Below are 21,422 nucleotides of genomic sequence, written 5' to 3'. Positions count from 1 at the left end.
GCCTCAAAGGCCTATTTCATACTCCTTCCTTTATATTGATGCATCTGGTCACATGAAGTGATTTACTTTTTTTGGCTGCAGACTTGGCAGATACAAAATGCAGATGTTGTTCTTGTGACATAATCTGCTATATTAAGACTATTGGTTGAAAATTTTAGGACTCCATTGTTTATTTGCTTATCAGAGTGATTTTTGTCATAAAATTCATATACAGCTATTAGTTTCCTATGTTTACTTTCATAGTTTGAGATTAACAGGGTGGTCTTTTTTCATCATCATGCATATTTGATTAATAATACAGTAGAAGATGTTATGCCTGAAAGAGCTTTTATTTGCCAAAATAAAAACATAGCTGCAGCTCTTTCCCTTTAAGAAAAGCATATCTCCCTCCAGATGTCTGCCTTTCTTTGATACAGCAGGGTACACTAAGTTCCATCTATAAACAGAATCTACTAATTAAGAATAATTGCTTAGGAGATTGGTACAGACTATTCAGAATCAGATGCATGTTCCTCTGAGATATCCATTAGTCTCTAATAAGATAATGTAGATGTGCCAGGCTGTTTCCTGTTTCCTTCTATTGTACCTTTATTGCCATATATGGACCAATGGGATGGGCTGAACAATAAGTGGATGTCCTTTTGCTCCCTGAACAGTTCTCAAAGGAATGTTTGTTATTAGATTGCTTCTTCTGTTTAGTTTCACATCACTATGCTAATAAAGGAAACATAACACTCTGAAGGCTTTTTTACTTCTCCATTGTAACTAGTTTATTGTTTAATTAAGTCTCTTTGTATAGGTAAGGAAACAAAACGTAACATCTCACATTCAAAGATGATCTGTGAAAAACTAAACGTTGCTTTTTAAAAAAAACAAAGTTTCCATCTAAATTTTTTACATAGTCGTAAAGACAACATGAATATCATGTTACTATATCTGACTAATTTACACTTGACTCCTGGTAAATCTCTTGAATTATTCAATTCTATTCAGTGTGATACCATCAGGTAGAATAATAGAAAGCATATGCATAACCAAGGATTTCAGTATAAACTACAAATTGTTTATACATTAGGTACAGTGGTTTGTTTAACCTATCAGATCTTGATTTATTATGAAAACAGCATTAAAATTTGTCTTAAAGCTGCATAATAGCTAAGGGCTTGATCAACACCCTCTCCTGGGGTAAGTGGGAAGAAATCACTGAAAGGTTTTCCTTGTGAAATTCCTCCTGCATTGTTCTGAGGGCGGGGAGGAGAGGGAAGGGATTTGCCTTTCTATGGAGCATACAGAACAACCCCAATCAAGAAGAGCCAGACTCCCCCCCTCAGAAAGGAAGAGGGGTTCAGTGGTTAGGGCCCTAGCCTGGGATTTAGGAGACCCAGGTTCAGTGACCTGCTCTACCACAGACTTCTTGTGAGATCTGAGGCTCTTAGGCCTTGTTGCGCTCAGCACTGCAATGCCTAACTGCTTTAGGAGCCTGTCTCCTTGTCAGAAGGGATTTAGGCACCTGGGCTTTGCAACACTGAGCACAGCAGTGCCTAAATACCTTTAAAAAATCTGAACCTTAGTCTCTGTGTCTCAGCTCCCTGTCTGTAAAATAGGAGCAGTAGCAGTCACAGGGGTGTTGTGAGGACAAACAGATTAAAGATGATGACGTGCTTATCTACCAGAGTAATGGGGTCTTTCTAAGTACCTGAGAATTTCAGTGGGAGCTGTAGATAAGGTAGAACCCCACCATGCTGTTTTGAGAAGCCATAACAGAAACCACTTTTATTAATGTTCTTTCTGGGGAAAGGAGAAACAGAGTAAAGGAGAACAAAGATTCTGATGTTGAGACTCTGTATATGTTAGTTCTCTTGTTGTGGAGATTGGAGAATGGCAGGAGAAGAATGCTGGTCTGGTGTTGAATCCCAGTGTGTCAGACGGGAAGACGGGGCACAATCTGTCTGCTGACAGTTTGCAGTCGACCAGGCCTCCTGCACTGGCTCCCTGACCAAGATCTCTTCCTGCCATTGATATATATTATGCCAAGTCAATGACATGCATAGTTGCCTGTGGCAACGAAAGGATTTCATGAACTGAATTTGGGCCTTGTTTAAGAGAAAGCAGCTTCACCGAAGTCAGTAGAATCACATCATAGTAAAATAAATGGAAGCAAATGAAAGTGAAGTAAATTTAATAAACTCTAGGAGTATCAGCAGATGCTCAGAAAACAAAGTTGCTTTCCAAGACTGATCTTATGCAAAATGTATATGCAATTAAAATAATAGGAAGACAATATGAAAAATGGGGCCACTCCCTCCTCCCAGTCACAGATGGTTTTGTACATAATAAAGCAGCAGATTATAACCACTCTTCAATGACATAAAACACAAGAAGAAATGGAAAAGAGATAGGTACACCTGGTAGGTTAACTATAGCTGGTAAATATGTTGTTATGCTTTAGAAACTATTCTAGCCTTCTGTCTTCATACTCCTGCTGTATCACTATAGGCAAGTCAACCAAAGGTCTGTAGAATGCAAAAAGGAAGTATATGTTCTGTCAAAGAAGAGTCACTGGCTAGTGCTCAGTCTACTGCCCAGTATGGATGTCTTATAGTTTGTGTTTGAAAAGGCCTTCCATACGATCCCCTTTGGCCTTGCTTTTCCTGCTACGGGTTCTATTGTGCAACCCTTATTCTGCTGAACACTCATTCATGATAATAGTCTCATGAAAGCTGATTTTATGTATTGGGTGGGATTTTCAGAAGCTCCAAAGTGAATTGGACATTTTTGAAAACCCTACCGATTGGGCATAGGATTGAAGCCCATGGGACTGCCTGATGGAGAGAGGGTTGCAGTCAGGCACACCGTCACTAATGGCACGCCACACCTGCAGGAAGTATTCCTTTGGCAGTGGGTGTTTGTTCATTTTAACAGCACCAAATGGGCAGTGAGATGGAGCACCTCTCTTTGCAGCTGGCAACGGTAGTGCTGCCTCTACTGTCCTAGGAAACTTCGTTTCAGGCATAGCTGAGAAAAAAAGAATGTCACTGTGGAACTGTAACCATCACTGGCTCCTTCTTTCTCCACATTTGAGAATGATGTCTAATGCCAGACTCTTAGAAACCACAGCAGTGAGGTTTGGATATGAATCCAGTGATATTGGTTATCCTTCCTAATACTCTTCTCTACAGTCTATTAGGCCAAGAGATTAGCCTGACTTCACAGCTGTGATTTCCACTTTGGGTATCTTATAAGTGTTGATCCACTCATACTGCATTTGAAGACCCAGTACTGGAGCCACCGCCACCTTATCATACCATGTTGCCTGTCCGCATGTACATACAGAGCAAGATAGTGAAGGAGGCTTAATATCCTTCTTGTTTTGCAGGACATTTTCTTCCCTGAAGACTGAAATTAATGAATAGTTTTTTAAAAGGCAGGAAAAGATTTAATGTTCCAGGACTCTGTAATTTGTATATAATAATGATTTATATATGGACTGCCAGAGTTTATAATTATGTGATGATCATAGTTTGGAGCTATAATAATATTCATGTGGACATACACTTTGAAAATGTTGATACATGTGCAAATCACTAGAAACTGTATTGTAGATAATATTCCAGCATTGTTTGAGAAATGACTACATGACATTATTTTAGTTTCTACTTTTTATTTTTTTTACAAAAAGTAGTTATTTTTCATAAAGAATAAACTAACATTCAAGTATACAGGTATATCTCTTTTTAGTAATTCTGGAGAGAGCAATATAGCTGAGGTTTAAACATTCATGTCTTACGACTTCAACACTTGTCCATTGATTTCCATCTGAAACTAGCCTCCCAGAAGGCTAGTTGTATGAATAAGTATTGAAAGAACTGGGCCTTATATTTTTAAAAAATGGAAATCAAAGGACCTAGTCCACCTTTATTTACTAATAAGCTGCAATTTTTTTCATTTTAGACATTAAAGACAAAAAGTAATCTGAAATAGTACTTTTTTCCCCCTCTCATTTGCACTTCTACCTGATAAGTTTAAAAACTTGCTAGTAGTTACTGTATAATAAATGAATTGAAGATAAAAGAAAGCCAGTTAAGAATCATATGTATAAGATGTTGCCTGCTTAGCTCATCACACAGTAGTCATATTTCTGCTCTATCTGAAATATCATCAAAGGCCACTGCTGTGCGCATTTTGATAATGTGTGCTGAGCTCTGCATGATTGAACTAACAGAAATACAGTTGGAAGTATCTGATAGTTTTGTAAGCTGCATTTTATTTTTGGAGGCTTCATTTAAAAATAGGGGACCTTGACCTAAGAATCATTGAATAAATAACTATAAAGGGCCTCATTCATCCTGGTGCAAATTCCTTGACTTCAGGTGAATTTGGTCTATGTACCTCCCCAACTTTTAAATACTTGATTTTTAGGTTGATTAATGTTTATTCCAACCTGAAGTTGTTGGTGCATGGGATCCTCCCGTACTGTTGTTGAATTGCTCCTAGAAATTCAGTGCCATTTTATTTTTGTTCCTTCATTGTGGGATTCTTTAAGAGATGAGGGAAGTTAGATATTAATTTTCAGTTTTATCTTGATATCATCAAGATAAATTGTGACCTATTATTTTGGCTATGAGTAGTTTCCTCCAAGAACAGTATTGTTTCAGTATTCTCCTGGAAGATGGTCCTCAAAAGCAACATGATCAGCCCTTTTTCTCCCTTCCACCAAAACTGTGTGTTTAGTGCAATATACCAATCATTATATTCTCCTCCCCTGGCATCTAGCTTCATTAGTGTTAAAGCTATTCACACATAATGTACGCAATTATTAAATACTTGCAACTACCTTTGTTATCCTCAAATTGCTGTGTCAAATTGCTGTGTCAAAATTCCACATGTAGCAGAAATATTCCATTTCTGTGTGACTTGCCAGGCATGCAAACACATATGAATTTGGTTTTTATTTCTCATTTTAATTCTTAATGCCAACCCATTGACTGACTAGCAGCACCTGTCCTAAAAACCGTGTTGTCACCATTTCCCACCTCTGCCACTGATCTGCTGCATCATCTTGAGCAAGTCACTTGACTTCTATGGCATAGTTTCCCCATCTCTAAAATGGGGCTAATAATACTCACCCTCCTTTGTAAATCACTTGGTGATCTGTGGATGAAAAGCGGGAAATAGGATGAAATAGAGGGAAGTTTTATTATTATTCATTCTCTGCAACCACTTCTGGGCTGACACCCTTATGCTTTAAAGTCTTTATACATCTGAGTACTTCACTGCATAAAAGCAGGAGATGTCAGGGATGCCTACTGACTATTTGCTGATGGGAGAGGCTAAGATTGCCACGTGGCTCTCCCTCCCTTCACTCCAGTTGGAGATGTTGTGAGAGCCTAATGGCTTCTCTTGTGGGAGAATTTGAGGAGCCAGCCCTATTGCATTTGCTGACTTCTCATGCTTTTGCCCTGTTAATGGTTCACATTTTGGTCTTTTTATAAGGTCATGTGTATATATATATGGACTTGGGGATTTGGTACATCATTAAGCAAACAAAACTGAAGTGTACTCATTCTGATTGCTAAAACTCCTAGTGACAAGAGTTCAGCATAGCGTCAAAATTATTGTGCACCCAACGCCATGGCATAAGTTAAAAACAAACATCAACCAGTAGTGTTCACAGTCAGCAATAATAGCAACCTCTCACTAGATTTCAAAAATTGTAAAGCCTTGGCAAAGATCAAGCAAATGACTGGCTGAAAAGATGAGCCATAGAGCATACCCTGACTTTTCACTGTTTAAGACACCACCAAAATGCCGCTTCTCCAGTTAAAGGTTTGGAATCATGAGACTAGCACAAAGAGGAGCATCTCAGTTATTTTGATGAGGCATGAAAGGAGGAAACTAGGCCCCTATTGATATAGGGCTTTAAAAATTGTAATCACCGCCTTTCCTTGCGCTTAAAAGCAGAAGAACAGCCAGAGCAGAGCCCAGGTGTAGTTTACTATCGTCATGCCAGCCTACTGCTACTCTTTATGAAATAGCTGAAGCTTCTGAGTGTTCTTCAAGGGAACTCCGAAATAGAGGTCATTATATAAAACACTATAATGACTTGAACTGATAAATACTCTTCTTGACAGTCTAAGGGCTTGTTTACACTGTCTTCATGTTTTAGTTAATACAGGATATGTTTTCCCAGTAGAGACCATACCCTAAGATGAAAGGTCAAGGATTTAGTGGGATATTTAGTGGCAATTGAGGGAGGTCCCTGATGACTGGAAAAAAGCAAATATAGTGCCCATCTTCAAGAAAGGGAGGAAAGAGGAACCGGGGAACTACAGACCGGTCAGCCTCACCTCAGTCCCTGGAAAAATCATGGAGCAGGTCCTCAAGGAATCCATTTTAAGGCACTTGGAAGAGAGGACAGTGATCAGGAACAGTCAACATGGATTCACCAAAGGAAAGTCATGCCTGACCAACCTGATTGCTTTCTATGAAGAGGTGACTGGCTCTGTGGATGTGGGGAAAGCGGTGGATGTGATATACCTTGACTTTAGCAAAGCTTTTGATACGGTCTCTCACAGTATTCTTATCAGCAAGTTAAGGAGTTATGGGTTGGACGAATGGACTATAAAATGGATAGAGAACTGGCTAGAGCATAGGGCTCAACGAGTAGTGATCAATGGCTCCATGTCTAGCTGGCAGCTGGTCACAAGCGGAGTGCCTCAGGGGTCGGTCCTGGGGCCGGTTTTGTTCAACATCTTCATCAATGATCTGGAGGATGGGGTAGATTGCACCTTCAGCAAGTTTGCAGATTGACACTAAGCTAGGGGGAGTGGTAGATACCCTGGAAGGGAGGGATAGGATACAGAAGGACCTAAACAAACTGGAGGATTGGGCCAAAAGTAATCTGATGAGGTTCAACAAGGACAAGTGCAGAGTCCTGCACCTAGGACGGAAGAATCCCATGCACAGCTACAGACTGGGGATCGATGAGCTAGGCAGCAGTTCTGCAGAAAAGACCTGGGGGTAACAGTGGATAAGAAGCTGGATATGAGTCAGCAGTGTGCCCTGCTTGCCAAGAAGGCTAATAGCATATTGGGCTGCATTACTAGAAGCATTGCCAGCAAATCGCGGGAAGTGATCATTCCCCTCTATTCGGCATTGGTGAGGCCGCATTTGGAGTATTGTGTCCAGTTTTGGGCCCCCCACTACAACAAGGATGTGGAGAAGTTAGAGAGAGAGTCCAGCGGAGGGCAACAAAAATGATTAGGGGTCTGGAGCACAAGACTTATGAGGAGAGGCTGAAGGAACTAGGCTTGTTCAGTCTACAGAAGAGAAGATTGAGGGGGGATTTGATAGCAGCCTTTAACTCCCTGAAAGGGAGTTCCAGAGAGGTTGGAGCTAGACTGTTCTCAGTGGTGGCAGATGACAGAACTAGGAGCAACGGTCTCAAGTTGCAGTGGGGGAGGTCTAGGTTGGACGTTAGGAAAAAGTTTTTCACTAGGAGGGTGGTGAAGCACTGGAATGGGTTAGCTAGGGAGGTGGTGGAATCTCCATCTTTAGAGGTTTTTAAGCTGCGGCTTGACAAAACCCTCGCTGGGATTATTTAGCTGAGGTTAGTCCTGCTCTGAGCAGGGGGTTGGACTAGATGACCTCCTGAGGTCCCTTCCAACTCTATGATTCTATGATATTGGCAATGAACCACAGAGGTGGCTCTTCTGGTGAAGTAGAGTGGGGAGCTTACACTCCAGCCACTCATTCTGTATCTGTTATGCGGATGAATCTTCAGGACTGAAACTGGAATCTTTTGTGTATGATAAACACACTTTAAAAAAAACCTCCCCCACTATATATTTATTGAATTTGACTTGTGCTGCTACATTGTATATTCAAGAACATTAATCTTGACTTGATTTTTTTACAGCTCATTTGATTGATCAAAGTTCAGAATTTGGCAGTTTCTAAAATAGAGGTTGTGTCTGGTTAGCAGTTAAACATTTAGTGCTGAAATCTTGGCCCATTAAGACCAATGGGGTCAGGATTTCACCTTCAGTGATTGTCAGGCCTGCATTATGGGACTCTGGTAAATACCTCTGTTTACAAAATAAGCACAAAAGGGAAAGATTTTCAGCCTTTGTGTGTAATATACCAATATATTTTGTTTTTCCCCCTCCAGATTAAATCAGCATGCATCTGTAGAGTGAAGCTATCCTTCTAGAAAAAAGTTATTTAAATAAGCAGATGAACTGCACCCCACATGCACAGATTAGGAAAAGAAGATTTTCTATTCTCAATCTGCACAGAAAGAATGTACCGGAAAAACAGTAGAAAGCAGCAATGAAATAAAGGATTGTTATTTAGTGAATATCTTCTCATCTTCGCACAATCCAGTTCAAGCAGTGCCTGCAGGTTTGACAGCCTGCCGTTCACAAGTTAAAGATATTCATTTGCTGGCCTGGAGTAATGCAACATAGTATTTGTACGCTGCATAGCCTTTGAAGTATTAACATGACAACCAGCAGCCGAACGTGTCCTGTACCAACAGTGAATGGACATATGAGTCACTATCCAACAGCCCCGTATCCATTACTTTTTCCTCCAGTCATTGGTGGACTTTCACTTCCTTCCCTTCATGGAATCCAGGGTAACCCACCAACAAGTGGATGCAGCACCCCATCACCTGCAAGTAAGTGTCCAGTTATTGATTCTTATGGCTGTTGTTTGCTATATTTTCTTTATGAAAGAATGAAAATGTTGATTATTATAAAGTTTATTACAGCTATTCATTTGCTACGTCTCCTCTCTTGAAAAACAAATTTGTTTTGAAATATGATTTTTATTTTTCTCTCTGCCTTAAAAAAAAGATAATAAACATTCAATCGTATGAAATACTCCAGCTGTAAAAATCATCAGTGGTAAAATAGACAAATAATGTTAGGAAATCTTGCATTATCATTCATTAGTAGCTGTGGTGATATCCTATCATACCACTGCAGGTCAGACCATGCTTGTGTTTTGTTAACAAATCATGCAGAAAAATCATTTCACCTCCAATTAGCAAATGGCTATTGCTTATGTTAGTACATAATTAACAGCACTCTTCTGTTTCGTTTTAAGTAGAAACTACTTCTTAGTTGTATGCCATACTAAGGTCCCATTTCTGTAGCTGCACACAGAACTCCCACTAGAATCAATAGGTGTTTTGTAGGTCCTGTGTGTATGCATTTGAAACTCATATACAGTGTTACAGTGCTCTGCTCTCTGGTATATCCTCTTTGAAATGATGGAGTTCAACATTACTAAGTGCACTAGCCAAAGTGATTCGTTTTCAGTACTTTTATAATGAACAATGCCATATTTCTTGCTAGGACTTACTTTCAAATTCATTGAAAGGAAGGGCCAGGGGTTCAAATGATGGTCTCAATTGCAGTGATGTAAATATAGGGTAACATCATTTAAGGAAAGTGGGTTACTCCACATTTTCAGTGGTGTAACAGTGCGGAGTTGGGCCCCACATGAGGAAAAGCAGTGCATGGTCAATGGGATATTGGGGGGGTATTCTGTTTCACAGCTCACATTTATTGTACAGATGTTTGTTAAAGGACCTTGCTGTGAATGCTCCATGTGAAGAGGTCTCTTGACTAACAAAAAGCTGCAGAGGGCTTGCAGAGCATTGATATTTGTTAGTGAAACAGAGGAAAAAGTGTTATAACAGCTACTAAAATATGTGCTGACAGAGGTGACACGTGGGGGGAGGGCATGTGGGGTCACATGGCTCCCCAGATTTAGTGCTTGGCTTGTACTGAGCATGTTTACACGGAGTGAGCATGCTCAGTAACACTGCTGATTAAGTCAGCTGCTTTCACTCTGCCCCCTACTATTGGCAAGCACGGGTGGTCTCTGGGTGCTGGAGTGAAAAAGCATGCAAAGTTCTGAGTTCTAGACAAGGAAGGAGAACAGAGGAGAAGAGAGAACCATAGCGACAAAGAAGGAAAGCAACATTTTAGCATGATACACAAAGAATGAAGAAATTCAAACACTCTTTAATGCCAATTGCATGTGCAGTCCCTCCTTGATCCACTTACACATTATGGATGAACTCCTGGCCTCACTTGAAATAAATGTGAGTTTTGTTATTAACTTCAAGGGGGACGTGATTTCCCCATGTGTATAGACTTACATGAGACCTCATTCAGGAGTATTGAGTGTTTTCAGGGTCAGGCTTTCAGTTTCCCCTGTTTTATTGACTATATGGATTCTTTTGTAGGGTGTTAAGAAGAAACACTTAAAAGTTAGAAAACATTTTAAGCATTTAGGTTCCCAGTCCCTTTAGAAATGATCCTGGTTTATTATCAGAATACTGAACTTTTTGCCCCGATATTGCAAGAAAGTTCTTCTGTCAAATGGATCAGACAGATTATTAGTCCACAGCACGTTTTTGAAGACATGTTTTGGTAAATATCCAAAATATATAGGAGTGTATATCCACAATTGTTCTTCACCACAAGCATGTTCTTATTAAATTAAGATTGTATTGAAATCAAATCAATAGGAATTCTGACTGCTCAGCACTTCTAAAAATCAAGCCCGATGTATATTGGAGGAACTCAAAACAAATGGCCACTTCTGAAAGTTTGGGAATGTCTCTTTAAGTCTCTACTGTCATGGTCTGATCCTCCAATTTTCAGTATTTTCAAAGGTGCTTGCCTTAAGACAGACATTTTTATCCATATTTAGATATGTAAGTAAAATTAGCCTGATTCTTTAAAGATATGCTGAGCACCAACAGCTCCCATTGACTTCACTGAGCATAAAAATCTGGTCACTTCAGAGCCTAACACTAGGTACCTACATTTGAAAATTATGGCCTCTGTGTGAAATATTTTGAGGACTCAGTTAAACAAAAATTTCTTGGAAGAGATCCCTGCAAGACTGCTGACGCTTTTGGTTGATATCTCTTACTTACTGTTTTTTCCGTTGTTATAGAAGTGGCAGCCTTTTCTGAATTTAGACTTTTAGAGTTCTCGTAAGTTATTTATAAATCATTCCTGTTCCATGAGAAAGGAACCTAGTGCATTGAGTTTATACTTCAAGAGGCCTGGGTTCAGATTCTTGAAAGTAGTCAGAGTGGCCTATCCTAACTAATTTTTGCACTTCACAAAATTGCCACACAGTTTGGTACAGTTCAGCATGGTCTGCGGTCTCTCTTATTAACGTGAGAGCCAGAACTGGACACTGGGAAACACAGATCTGTAGTGAGAAGCCATATGTGGGGAAACTTGCCCAGTATCTGCCTGAAGCCCTGCACTATATGTGGCTCTATCCTCAGTGCTATTTATCTTTCAACTTCAATGGGTAACAATATTTTAGATAATAGGAACTCTGTTAGGAATAAAGACCTCTGGTCCCTTTAATCATCTTAAAACAGTGTAATTTATCAGCTTTTGTTCAGAGCTATCAAAGTTGCTACAGTTTATGCTGAAAGACACCATATTATTTTACTGTACTATTTTGTTCTGTCTTGACTTGAGACTCTTTCCATTCTACCAAGTATCTGTAAATTCAGCCATCTTCTATCTACAGTTGGGACTGACATCTCAGAAATGAGAGGCCTCATCCCCAGCCCCCTCTCCTATTAAAGAGGCAAAAGGCTTTTAGTCAGATTAATTTTATGAGCATAAGTGGCCTACAGTAAGAGAACTGTGGTATAGTGATTTAATTCACTGATGTTGATAATGGTGTTGACTCCTTCACCTCTGACTTGACTTCTGTTTTTAGACTGAGATACATAGTGCAAAATACTTAATAATTATAAGGTTGGTCACAATGCTAAAAAGGTCAGTAACAGAAAAAATATTACCTTTACACATAGGTGAACTGTATATTAACATTGAATGAATAAAAGAGAGACTGTGGTTAAGAAGATAATTACTTTTGTAAGCATGATTGATTCACCTAATGCTGTACTAACCCTGGGCAGTACAAAGCAGAGATTTTCAGTAGTCATGTTTGAGAGTGTGTTCAGTGTGTTGGCTCATGCAATGGCATTCATAATGATAAACCCACAAACTTTTTCTACATTAAAAAAATGGTCTGAGATAGTTTCAGGTTAGCTGATTTAGTTATGGAATTTCATGCTTCAGTGGATCACTTAGTTCTCAGTTCTTCTGGATATGAACCCATGAAAAACGTGCACTGGTAGTCCTCTGTCTAGACAAGTAAGTTCTTCTAGGGAACTTCTTCTTCTAGGGAAGTTCTTCTAGGGAACTATAAGCAGGGAGCCAGGACAACAAAAAAGAAAATGGAGCTCAGAGTCCCTTTAGTACCTTTTAAGTCAGGGCCATGCACCAGCAACTATTGGGTTAGTTCCCTAACTGTTGGAATAGCTTGCTTGTATATTTCCTTAGCAGTTGCTCCATAAAAGTAACAATATTGAAGAATTCTACAACAAGGTAATGATAAAAATGTTTTGACATAACTAGGGATGGATGATCTAGTGGAATGAGGTTAACCTTGAAGTTCTTTGAGTAGTGGTCCCTGTGGGTATTCACTGTGGGTGCCTCAGACTTAACTGCTGAAATAGCTTCATTGTACATTTCCTTAGCAAGAGCTCTCTAAAAGCAACAATACTGAAGAAATCAACAACAAGGTAACAGGAAAAATGTTTTGACATAACTAGGGGTGAATAAACTTGAGAAAAGAATAATTACCCTAAAGATTGTTAAAATAAAAGTTACCTAAAAACAGGTCAGACTGTGTGGGCACATCATAAAGACACAGTGGTGGGGGGAAAGGGGGAGGGAGAAGAGGGGTATGCTGCCTGTTCCTGTTGGGGTCTGAATTAGAATGTGATGTAAAAATAGAAACGTATTTTAAAAAGTTATCAGGAAACTATATAAAAGCCAGAAAAAAATCACCTGTTGCCAATATGTATTTGTACCAAAATTGAAAGGGCAAATTCTATCTTAATATAATATTTAGTGGGCTGGCAACATAAATAGCAATGTGTTTACAATGCAGTCTGAATACAGATATCACTAAACTATGATATGGAGTAGTTGTTCATCTTCTGGGACTTTTAACTGAGATTTAATACCTCCACATGGATAGAAATGGTTTGGATTTATTCCAAAATGGGGGCTAGATGCACAAACATATTGAGCCCGCTTAAAAAAAAATCCCCTAATTTGGGACAGTCTGCTTTCTGCTGAGATGGTCTCTTGTCATATTCCCAAATGAGGCAACCCAGGGAGCAGTTAACTAGTAACAATCATGTGATGATTCACCTATTACTCTCTCTCTGACTCATGGCTCCAATCTAGTTCTCAAGCCCCTTGTCCATGAGACTTGGATCCCAAGGATCCTGCCTTTATTTGTCCCAGGGAATGTAGGAGAGGGATTGGGAGATGGGAACCTGGTACTGTAAAGGATTTTGATATAAAGTCAGTAAGGTGAGTAACTGGTCCACTTATTAGATAATCATAACCATCTTATATGGAGAGTCTGTGGGGTGGCCAGGGTATAAGAACAGAGTTAAGGTAGTTTAACTGCAAATTTCCATACTTCCCAGGGTTTGGAGTTTTAAAAGTGTAATTTTAAAATAGAATGTCCCATCTGTTCTATTCTGTAGAGGTCTTTCAGACGTGTAGATATCTGGAAAATTAAATTATTCAAGAATGTAGGAGAGGCAGGGAATAGAATCCCCTCTGACAATGAATGCTATGTGAACCATTACTATACGTAGTAGCTAGATGCTATGGTTGAGGCCCTTTTGAAATACTCAGGCAGATTGTTGTTTTAAAACATTATTTTCTATTAGGATTGTTTTTCCTAATATTATTGGCTATTTAGAACCTGAATTCCAGCTCAAAGTTTTTTTTTCTGGGGATAGATCGGGCCTGACTGACATCATTAAACTAATACAGTAGAATGCAGTATTTTTAGTGTGTTACAACATATTTTCCCCAGCTCCACCCCTTGTAGGCATTCATTTACTTTTCCAGTTCACTTGTTAATCATTGTATTGACACAAAAAGTCCTCCCAAAAGCACTCTTTGGCAGATTGCATTAAATATGAATAGCGGATATTCATTACGATGTGTTGCCCCCAAGAGAGCGCTAAACTATCCACACTACTCAGGAACAGGCAAATACAGGCAAATTCTCCAGTTATTCAAATAGTTCAGTGTCTTTCTGTATCTCTAATAAAAATAAGAATATATCTCTGTTTCCCTTAATTACTTAGAAGGTCAAGGACTCCCAGTTCCCACTCTATCTTGCAGTGCTACAAGAGGGGAATATTTCCAGTGGTGGATTTTTTTCACTTAGCATAGTTATAGTTTTCAACAGCTGTGCATTAGTCTAATAATAATGTTATATTTGTATTGAATTAGGAAAAAAAATCCAGTATGAATTAAGACCTTGAATGACTTCAGCTGTTTGTTTTTCAGTAGTTACAGCTTCCTCATTATTCTGCTTTTCGCCTTTATTGCCTCCTCTTCCTTTAAATCCCATCTCATATTGAAGGCTTGCCATATACTCTTTACCATTTGCACATCTCTGCAATTGCCAGCTATCTTTGGGCATCACCTTTTATCATCACCTGTGCCTCTTTTATTTTTAAACATAGTTCAAGTTCTTATATTCAGAATTTAGGATAGGCAGAATTTGAATATTAATTCCATTACACACAGGCAATGTGTTATCATGCTGGGAATTCTGATGAGAGATCCCCAAATATAATACCTTGCTAATGACATCAGCCCTGACCTTAAAAGACCCACTGCTTTTGGAACAAGCTGCCTTCAATTCTTCCTGGGTTTATTTAATCTTAGGTTTCTGAAACAATCAGACTAGATTTACAAAACTATGTAATATGTTCTGTGATGGTTTTCATAATATAAAACTATCTTAACTTATGAACAATTTTAAACTTCAGTTGAGAAATTTTCGAACTCTCTTATAGTATTGTTATCTCCTAATAAGCTCTATGAAGCATAACACTTTTAAAGGTGTTCCCCCTAAAAGTTACTCAAATTAAACTACTTAGTAATAGCTCTTCCCTCAGAGTAAATGCCCAGGACTCCTTTTGTAACTCCTGTGACACTGTCTGGCATATGAGTGACCATTTATAATATTACTGATACCAATATTACAGAATTGCCATAAATATCATATAAAATATGCCATGCAAGGTACTGATGGAAAAGTCCTGATTTGCTGAGATTGATAAGCACGTTTATATGTATTTATCAGTTTTGTATTATAAGTTATAATCTTCATCCCTGCTTCCTACCTCTGGATCAACTATTCTACATCTGAAGCTGTGAGACAAAGGACTGAGACCCATCCAGGTACTGGATGTACAGCAAAGGAACTGTACAAGCCTGCAAACTCAACAATTCTGCTAAGAATCTGATATACATGGACTTTGAAGTCACTTGTATGTATCCGATTGCTTTAGTCATTTAACATCTCTCTTCTTATTTGTTTCTTTCCTTTTATAATAAACCTTTAGTTTTAGTTCAGTGGTTCTTAACCTTTCCAAACTACTGTACCCCTGAAACCTGAGTCCCACCCCCACGGGGCTGAGGCATGTAACTTAGTTTCATGGCGCCCCTGTGGCTCCAGGCAATTGCCTTTCTTGCCACCCCCAATACCAGTTCTGCACTTGCGACCCCTCTATAACCCCAGGTTAAGAAACACTGTTTTAGTTACTTAAAGGATTGGCTGGCAGCGTGGTATTTTTAGTAAGATCCAAACTCATATTGATCTGGCAATGTGGCTGACCCTTTGGGGATCAGGAGAACATTTTTGTTAAAGGAAATAAGAGTTTTAATAACATACCTCTTTACTGGAGCTAGTTGCTAATTGGGAGCCAGAGACTGAAATGCAATATGTAACTTCTTGTTTTTAGTTTCTTGATAACCAGTGTGGGGGATCAGAAGCACTGTTTGTGACTGTATGGTGACTCTAACTACAGTATTAGCCACCAGTTTGGGAGAATCTGCTCTCCTTTTTGTAGCCTGCCCTGACCTTGGCATTTTCAGATGGGCTACCCTAGGCACAGACAGGTCACAACTCCACCCTATCAGAGTGAACCATGGGAATCCCACAGGTATAAATCACTTAAGAAGCTAGCAACCAGCTTTCCTGGACTTAGAGAATCAATTCTCCAGGTAGAGGGAGAGTGTAGACCAGCTTTCAGATAAGAACCAATTTTTAGAAATTCTGTTAAGTCTTTTAGCATACAGATGGATGAATCATACTGATTCTAGCACTTACCCCCATAATTTCTTTTCACATTGCCCATAGACTTGCTAAAATCTAAAAGGAGAGAGCCTAGCTTTTGGTAGGTCTCATTTGATCTATCACAGAATTGTTCCCCCACTTGTAGACCTTAAAGCATGGAAATTCCGCAACAAAACATTTAGTTAAAAAAAGCTATAATTGAAACTAACAAACCCCCCCCCCCAAACCACTCTCCTTCCTCACACTCTTCCTACCGCCCTTTCCCCCGTACCCCCCACAAATAAAATATAAAATCCAACAACTCCAAATGTTAGGAAGTTTGGAAATAAATATTTGAGGGATCTCTCTAGTCCCCTGTTACTGCATAGACCTCCATCACTCATTTATCCTACCTTAGCTGTGGCTTCTTTCTTGGTTCTTTGAAAGAAATATTCTGTTCATGTAAACTGTTGATTTTATATATTGCTAATGAAATACGTTGGAAACTTTTCAAATGGAATATAATCCCCAGGCCAAGTGGTGGTAAATTTGTCAGAGATCTTTAAATTTTCTCACAGTGTTGCAGTAAAAGAATATCTTTCTGACTCAAATGGGAATGATGGAGCTGTGTATTGCTATGAAGCGTGTTGATCATACAGTGCTGCACAATTCTGAAAGTTGGTATTCTTTGAGTGCTGGTCCTTACGTGTATTCCACATAGGGGTACAAATGAACCCAAGTCTGGAAATTTGTGCACAGCACTGAACCCAAGTCTGGAAATTCTTCAGAGCAGTGTCTGTTGGCCTGCACATGTGTAGTAGCTCTCCTTATGCTCCCAGCTGAGGGTATAAGAGGCACTTCGGGTTGATGCCTCTCCAGTTCCTTCTTACCACAGTATGGCCTGACCTGGCATTGTGTCCTCCTTCATTCCATTGTTTAACTAGTGAAGAAAGAAAATGTTTATAAATAGTTATATATCTTAACTTAGTAGTTAAAGTTTATAGTAAGCACAGGCATTTCTTTCTCCCAGTTGGGGAGCCTCTCCCCAGCTCCGAGACTATGCCCAGACTCCCAGGATTCATGAATTGTGTCTCTTGCTCCTTCTCCACCAGTGGTACCTACACTGTCTGGGTGCAGCACATAACTCTGCAAAGTGCAGTATCTCTCACTCCTTCTGACCCAGAACTCAAGAAGCCCAAGAGCTTCGCCTACAAAAGCACCTGATGGAGAAGGCTATGAGGCCCCTGTCCAATCTAGGCCAAAGAAATCACCCCCTGTATGCTGGCCTCAATTGACCAATATTGCCCCTCTAAGCACGTGCCATGGAGCAGAGCCTTCGACATATAAACCCAATGGTTCTTCTTCTTGGGCTTCCCATGAGAGTAGAGGGCAGTCTCATGGTCTCCAGGACAGATCCCCTTCGAGGACTGTCCATAAGAAACGTGCTTTCTCCCTGAGTCTGTCCAGGCTGGGTGAGATGTCATGTATGGAACCAGCTCCAATGAAGACCTCCCAGATTGGAGAACAAAGCATATAAAAATAAAAATCCACCAGTTCCATCTGTCACCTCGATACCGAAGCATAAGGATAGATGTTCACTAGTTCTGTCTATGAGTGCTGGTCTGGACCCATCACTGGTACTGCTTCATTTAGCTAAAGATTATCTGGCTGCCACAGATGCACTGTGTCCCTCAAAGTTGACTGCTGGAACCCCTTGAACATTAGAGTGTATGGAGACATTCATAACATTGGAGGATGTACTCCTCCCTTATCCACAGTCTCCACTTCTTTCCGGCCCTGCCCTCTTAAGGGATGACCTTATTCTGGAGGAGAAGTCTATACCAATGTCCCAGGAGCAATCCCATCTCCAGCCATCTGGCAGGAGTGTCCTGGTGCCAATAGCATCGCCACTACTGATCGAACAGTTCTCAGACTTGGATGAATCAGGGGAGATAACTACACTGGTATCTCCATAGAGACACCTGAGCCCCGACAGATAGTCAAGGGGTTATGCTCACCACTCCTGTATGACTCCCTACAGGGACCACTTTGCTACTGGCTTCCTTGTAAAACTGCCTCCAGTCTGAACACTGCTTGCCAGTCACCCATGTCTGGAATACACATAGGGACCAGCACTCAAAGAAGAAGTGGAGATTTCTTACTATAATTGGAGATTCTTCGAGATGTGTGGTCCCTATCTGTATATCACTACCCATGCTTTATCCCCTGTGCTTCGAATCCTGTTGGATTTGTGGTAAGAAGAGGAACTCGAGACCTGCACTGCCTCTTATACCCTGGATTGGGAGCATGAAGAGAACTACTGTACATCTATGGGCCAACAGATGCTGCTGTGAAGAATTTCTGGACTTGGGTGCATGGCGCACATGTGTACCCACCTGTGGAATACAGCTTGGGACCACACTTCTCAAAGAACCTCCAGTTGCAATAAGTAACCTCCACTTTTAAGCTATATGTGTAGCAACTAACATGATCAGACTTTTTTTTTTCAGCGTGAATTGTATTATATGGACTAGATCTTGTAAAGGATCCACTCAAGCACATTCCTGTGATCGTATGGAGCTCCATTGTAGAATTCTGGAAAGAAAGTAACTTTGGGGTGCAAAATTGTGATTTTTTTGGGGGGAGGAGTTAGTGGATGTCCCTTGGTGATTTTTATTCTTTGCTCTTTTTATGTTTTTTGGTGTGTATTACATTCTGAACAGCATGTGACATTTAATCAGAAAATGTTATTTAAGATTAGGATATCCCACATTTTTATTAAGAGAACTTTAACTTTTTCCTCAGCTAGGGATTATTTTCCCCTTTTGCCTATTTTGGGAAAGTTAGGAATAATTCTTGCATTACGTATGTTTAATTATTTTCAGCTATGTTAAAGGTAGCAGATTTCCAATTTAAAATGATAAATACCAACCCAAACTGCTGAGTCCTGAAAGGGTATGGGATCCATTTTCCCTTTCTTTGTCTTCGAGTATTATGTTTCCCTTTCTTACTGCCTAGAATAGGCTTACATCAGTAATATTCATAAATGATTTACAAAAGTAATTCCTGTGTAATAGCTTGGGACTTCAAGATTTTATGATGCTGCCAGATGTGCTATCAAACAAAATTATCTGGTTCAAAAAACTTGTGATAAATCTAGTCAGAATAAATTCCCTGAAGCAAACACACACTCCTACTCTCCCTCAAGAAAAGTAACCATATTCCATAAAATTGTTAGGTTCTCTTTTGCCACTTGTATGAAATTAGACTTAACTTTGTGTGTGAATAATATTGATGCTTTATGTTTGAAGAAGGAAAAAAAGAAACAGTAAGGTCTTGCCTTAATTAAAGTACCCCTTTCCTTCTCTGACACCACACATGGTCAGAGTAAATTTCAGATATTTAAACTTCACTTATAAGACAACTCCTGTGTACTCTAAATATTATACTCTTAATATATTGGAAGGCTCCTGAACATATAGACCAGATTTTCTAAAAAAGCTTAGCAAGTTGGCTGCAGATCAACAAGAGGTGCACTTATAGTTGCAATTTAAATGGAAGTCAATACAAACAGTACATGTAGAAACAAAGGTACAATTTGTAATAATGAAGTGTAATGGAGTAAGCCTTGCCTTTGTTCTAAATTTCTTGAATTTCATCTGATTAAGTTGGACCTGAGACTTAATTTTAGCAAAGTTTTGTGTGTGTACATTCCTTTTCTAAAGTGTCTGGAATGGAAGACAACAAGACAAAAGAAAATCTGTCTTTAAAGGAAGAAAAATTAACTTGAAACATTCATATGTTCTTCCTTTGTAAATAAGTGTTTAGGGTAGAATTCTGGCCTTAGATATACACACACAACTCTCATTGGAGTCCTGGAGCCTTTTGAGGGCAGAATTTGGCCCTTAGACCATTTTATATGTGTGCATTATTTACTCAAGAGTCTTTCACTGCTTCTTAGAAAGTAAAGCCCTGACCCTGCCATTGGATCTGTGCAGCCACATAAGTATGTATACAGTTTATACTATAAATCTAATACTGAGATTGTTTTTCAAAAAATCAGATTTGTACTTGATGTGCATGTTGACATGCGCACTGCTCAGTAATTTGAGGATACAAATAATGCAGTTTCTGTAGAAAAAATAGTTTGTGCGTATCCAGTAATCACTTTTCAAAGCTAAAGATTTAATCTATTTTTCAAAGTTTCATGACATAAATAACTCTACTAGAACCTATTGTGGAATACTTGCTAACCAGATTTATGTTATAAATCATAATCATTTTGAGTTGTTCAGTCAATTTTAAGCATTTGGAACCAATAATATATGTCTTTGTAACTTTATATTCATAAAAACACTCAAGCTGATTTTTTAAAACATTAATTTTTAATATTCATTCTAGCTAAGAATACCCTATAACCAAGTTATATCTTGGAACACACTTTTTACAGTCAATATATAAATTTCTAAAAATTAGGTGTTAAAAAGGAAATGTTGGTAAGCCCGTTAAATTTAATTTCAGTAGCACAATTTTCTTGTGTTAAAAGAAAAAGAGAAATGTTATTTTACAGTCTTTTTTACAAAGTATATATTTTAGCAAAGAAAACAAAATATTGGTCACTTGAGTGCACCAATAATGAAAGACTCAACCCCTAAGTATTCTTCCATGGCATGCTCAACAGAGAGAGCCATATTCTTTATAAGGCCATGGAATTGATGTAATTTAAGTCTCTTTGCAATCATGTGTGAGAAATTCTGGTTCTATTAAAATCAATAGGATAGCTCATCTCAGTGGCACTAAAAACAGGCTGTAGTGTTACAACTACTCAAAATGGGCTCTGATTTATAAAATTAAATGTGGCAAGCATTTAGTCCATAATGTGTCCTAATGTTATTTCATTGTATTTTTTGAATGCTCAATTGATATGACATACTGAGGCCCTGATCCTGTAAGCCAAAATGGACAGGCAGCCCTTGTGTTTGTGTAGAGACCAACTGATTTCATTTGGGCTCCGTTCAAGTGGTGAAGGTATGATTGAATGGAGCACCTTGACAGATCAGGCCTATACTTAGGCCTGGTCTACACTGCAAATTTAATGTATGCGTCTCCACTGCCAGGTCTATTCCTCCGACCTAACTCGGCGGAAACATCGACTCAATAAATCCCCCTCCACGAGAGGCATAGCACTAAAATCGAAG

General features: G+C 39.2%; 1 protein-coding gene across 9 annotated transcripts in view; it reads left to right on the top strand.

Moving 5' to 3' along the window:
- Nucleotides 1–21,422, top strand: part of RARB (retinoic acid receptor beta) — a 483,315-nt gene that overhangs the window by 186,865 nt on the left and 275,028 nt on the right. For all 9 annotated transcript variants that reach the window (XM_067561902.1, XM_067561899.1, XM_067561898.1 and 6 more), the window contains one exon: nucleotides 8,171–8,680. In XM_067561902.1, the coding sequence (XP_067418003.1) occupies nucleotides 8,503–8,680 (178 nt within the window). In that variant the 5' untranslated portion in view covers nucleotides 8,171–8,502. The remainder of the gene's footprint in view (nucleotides 1–8,170; nucleotides 8,681–21,422) is intronic.

This window comes from Emydura macquarii, unplaced genomic scaffold (assembly GCF_026122565.2).
Source record: "Emydura macquarii macquarii isolate MOO-44397 ecotype Brisbane River unplaced genomic scaffold, CSIRO-AGI_Emac_v2 contig_2422, whole genome shotgun sequence".
NCBI lineage: Eukaryota > Metazoa > Chordata > Testudines > Chelidae > Emydura > Emydura macquarii.
Note: the sequence above shows the minus strand (reverse complement) of the source record. Positions and strands in the feature narration are given on the sequence as shown.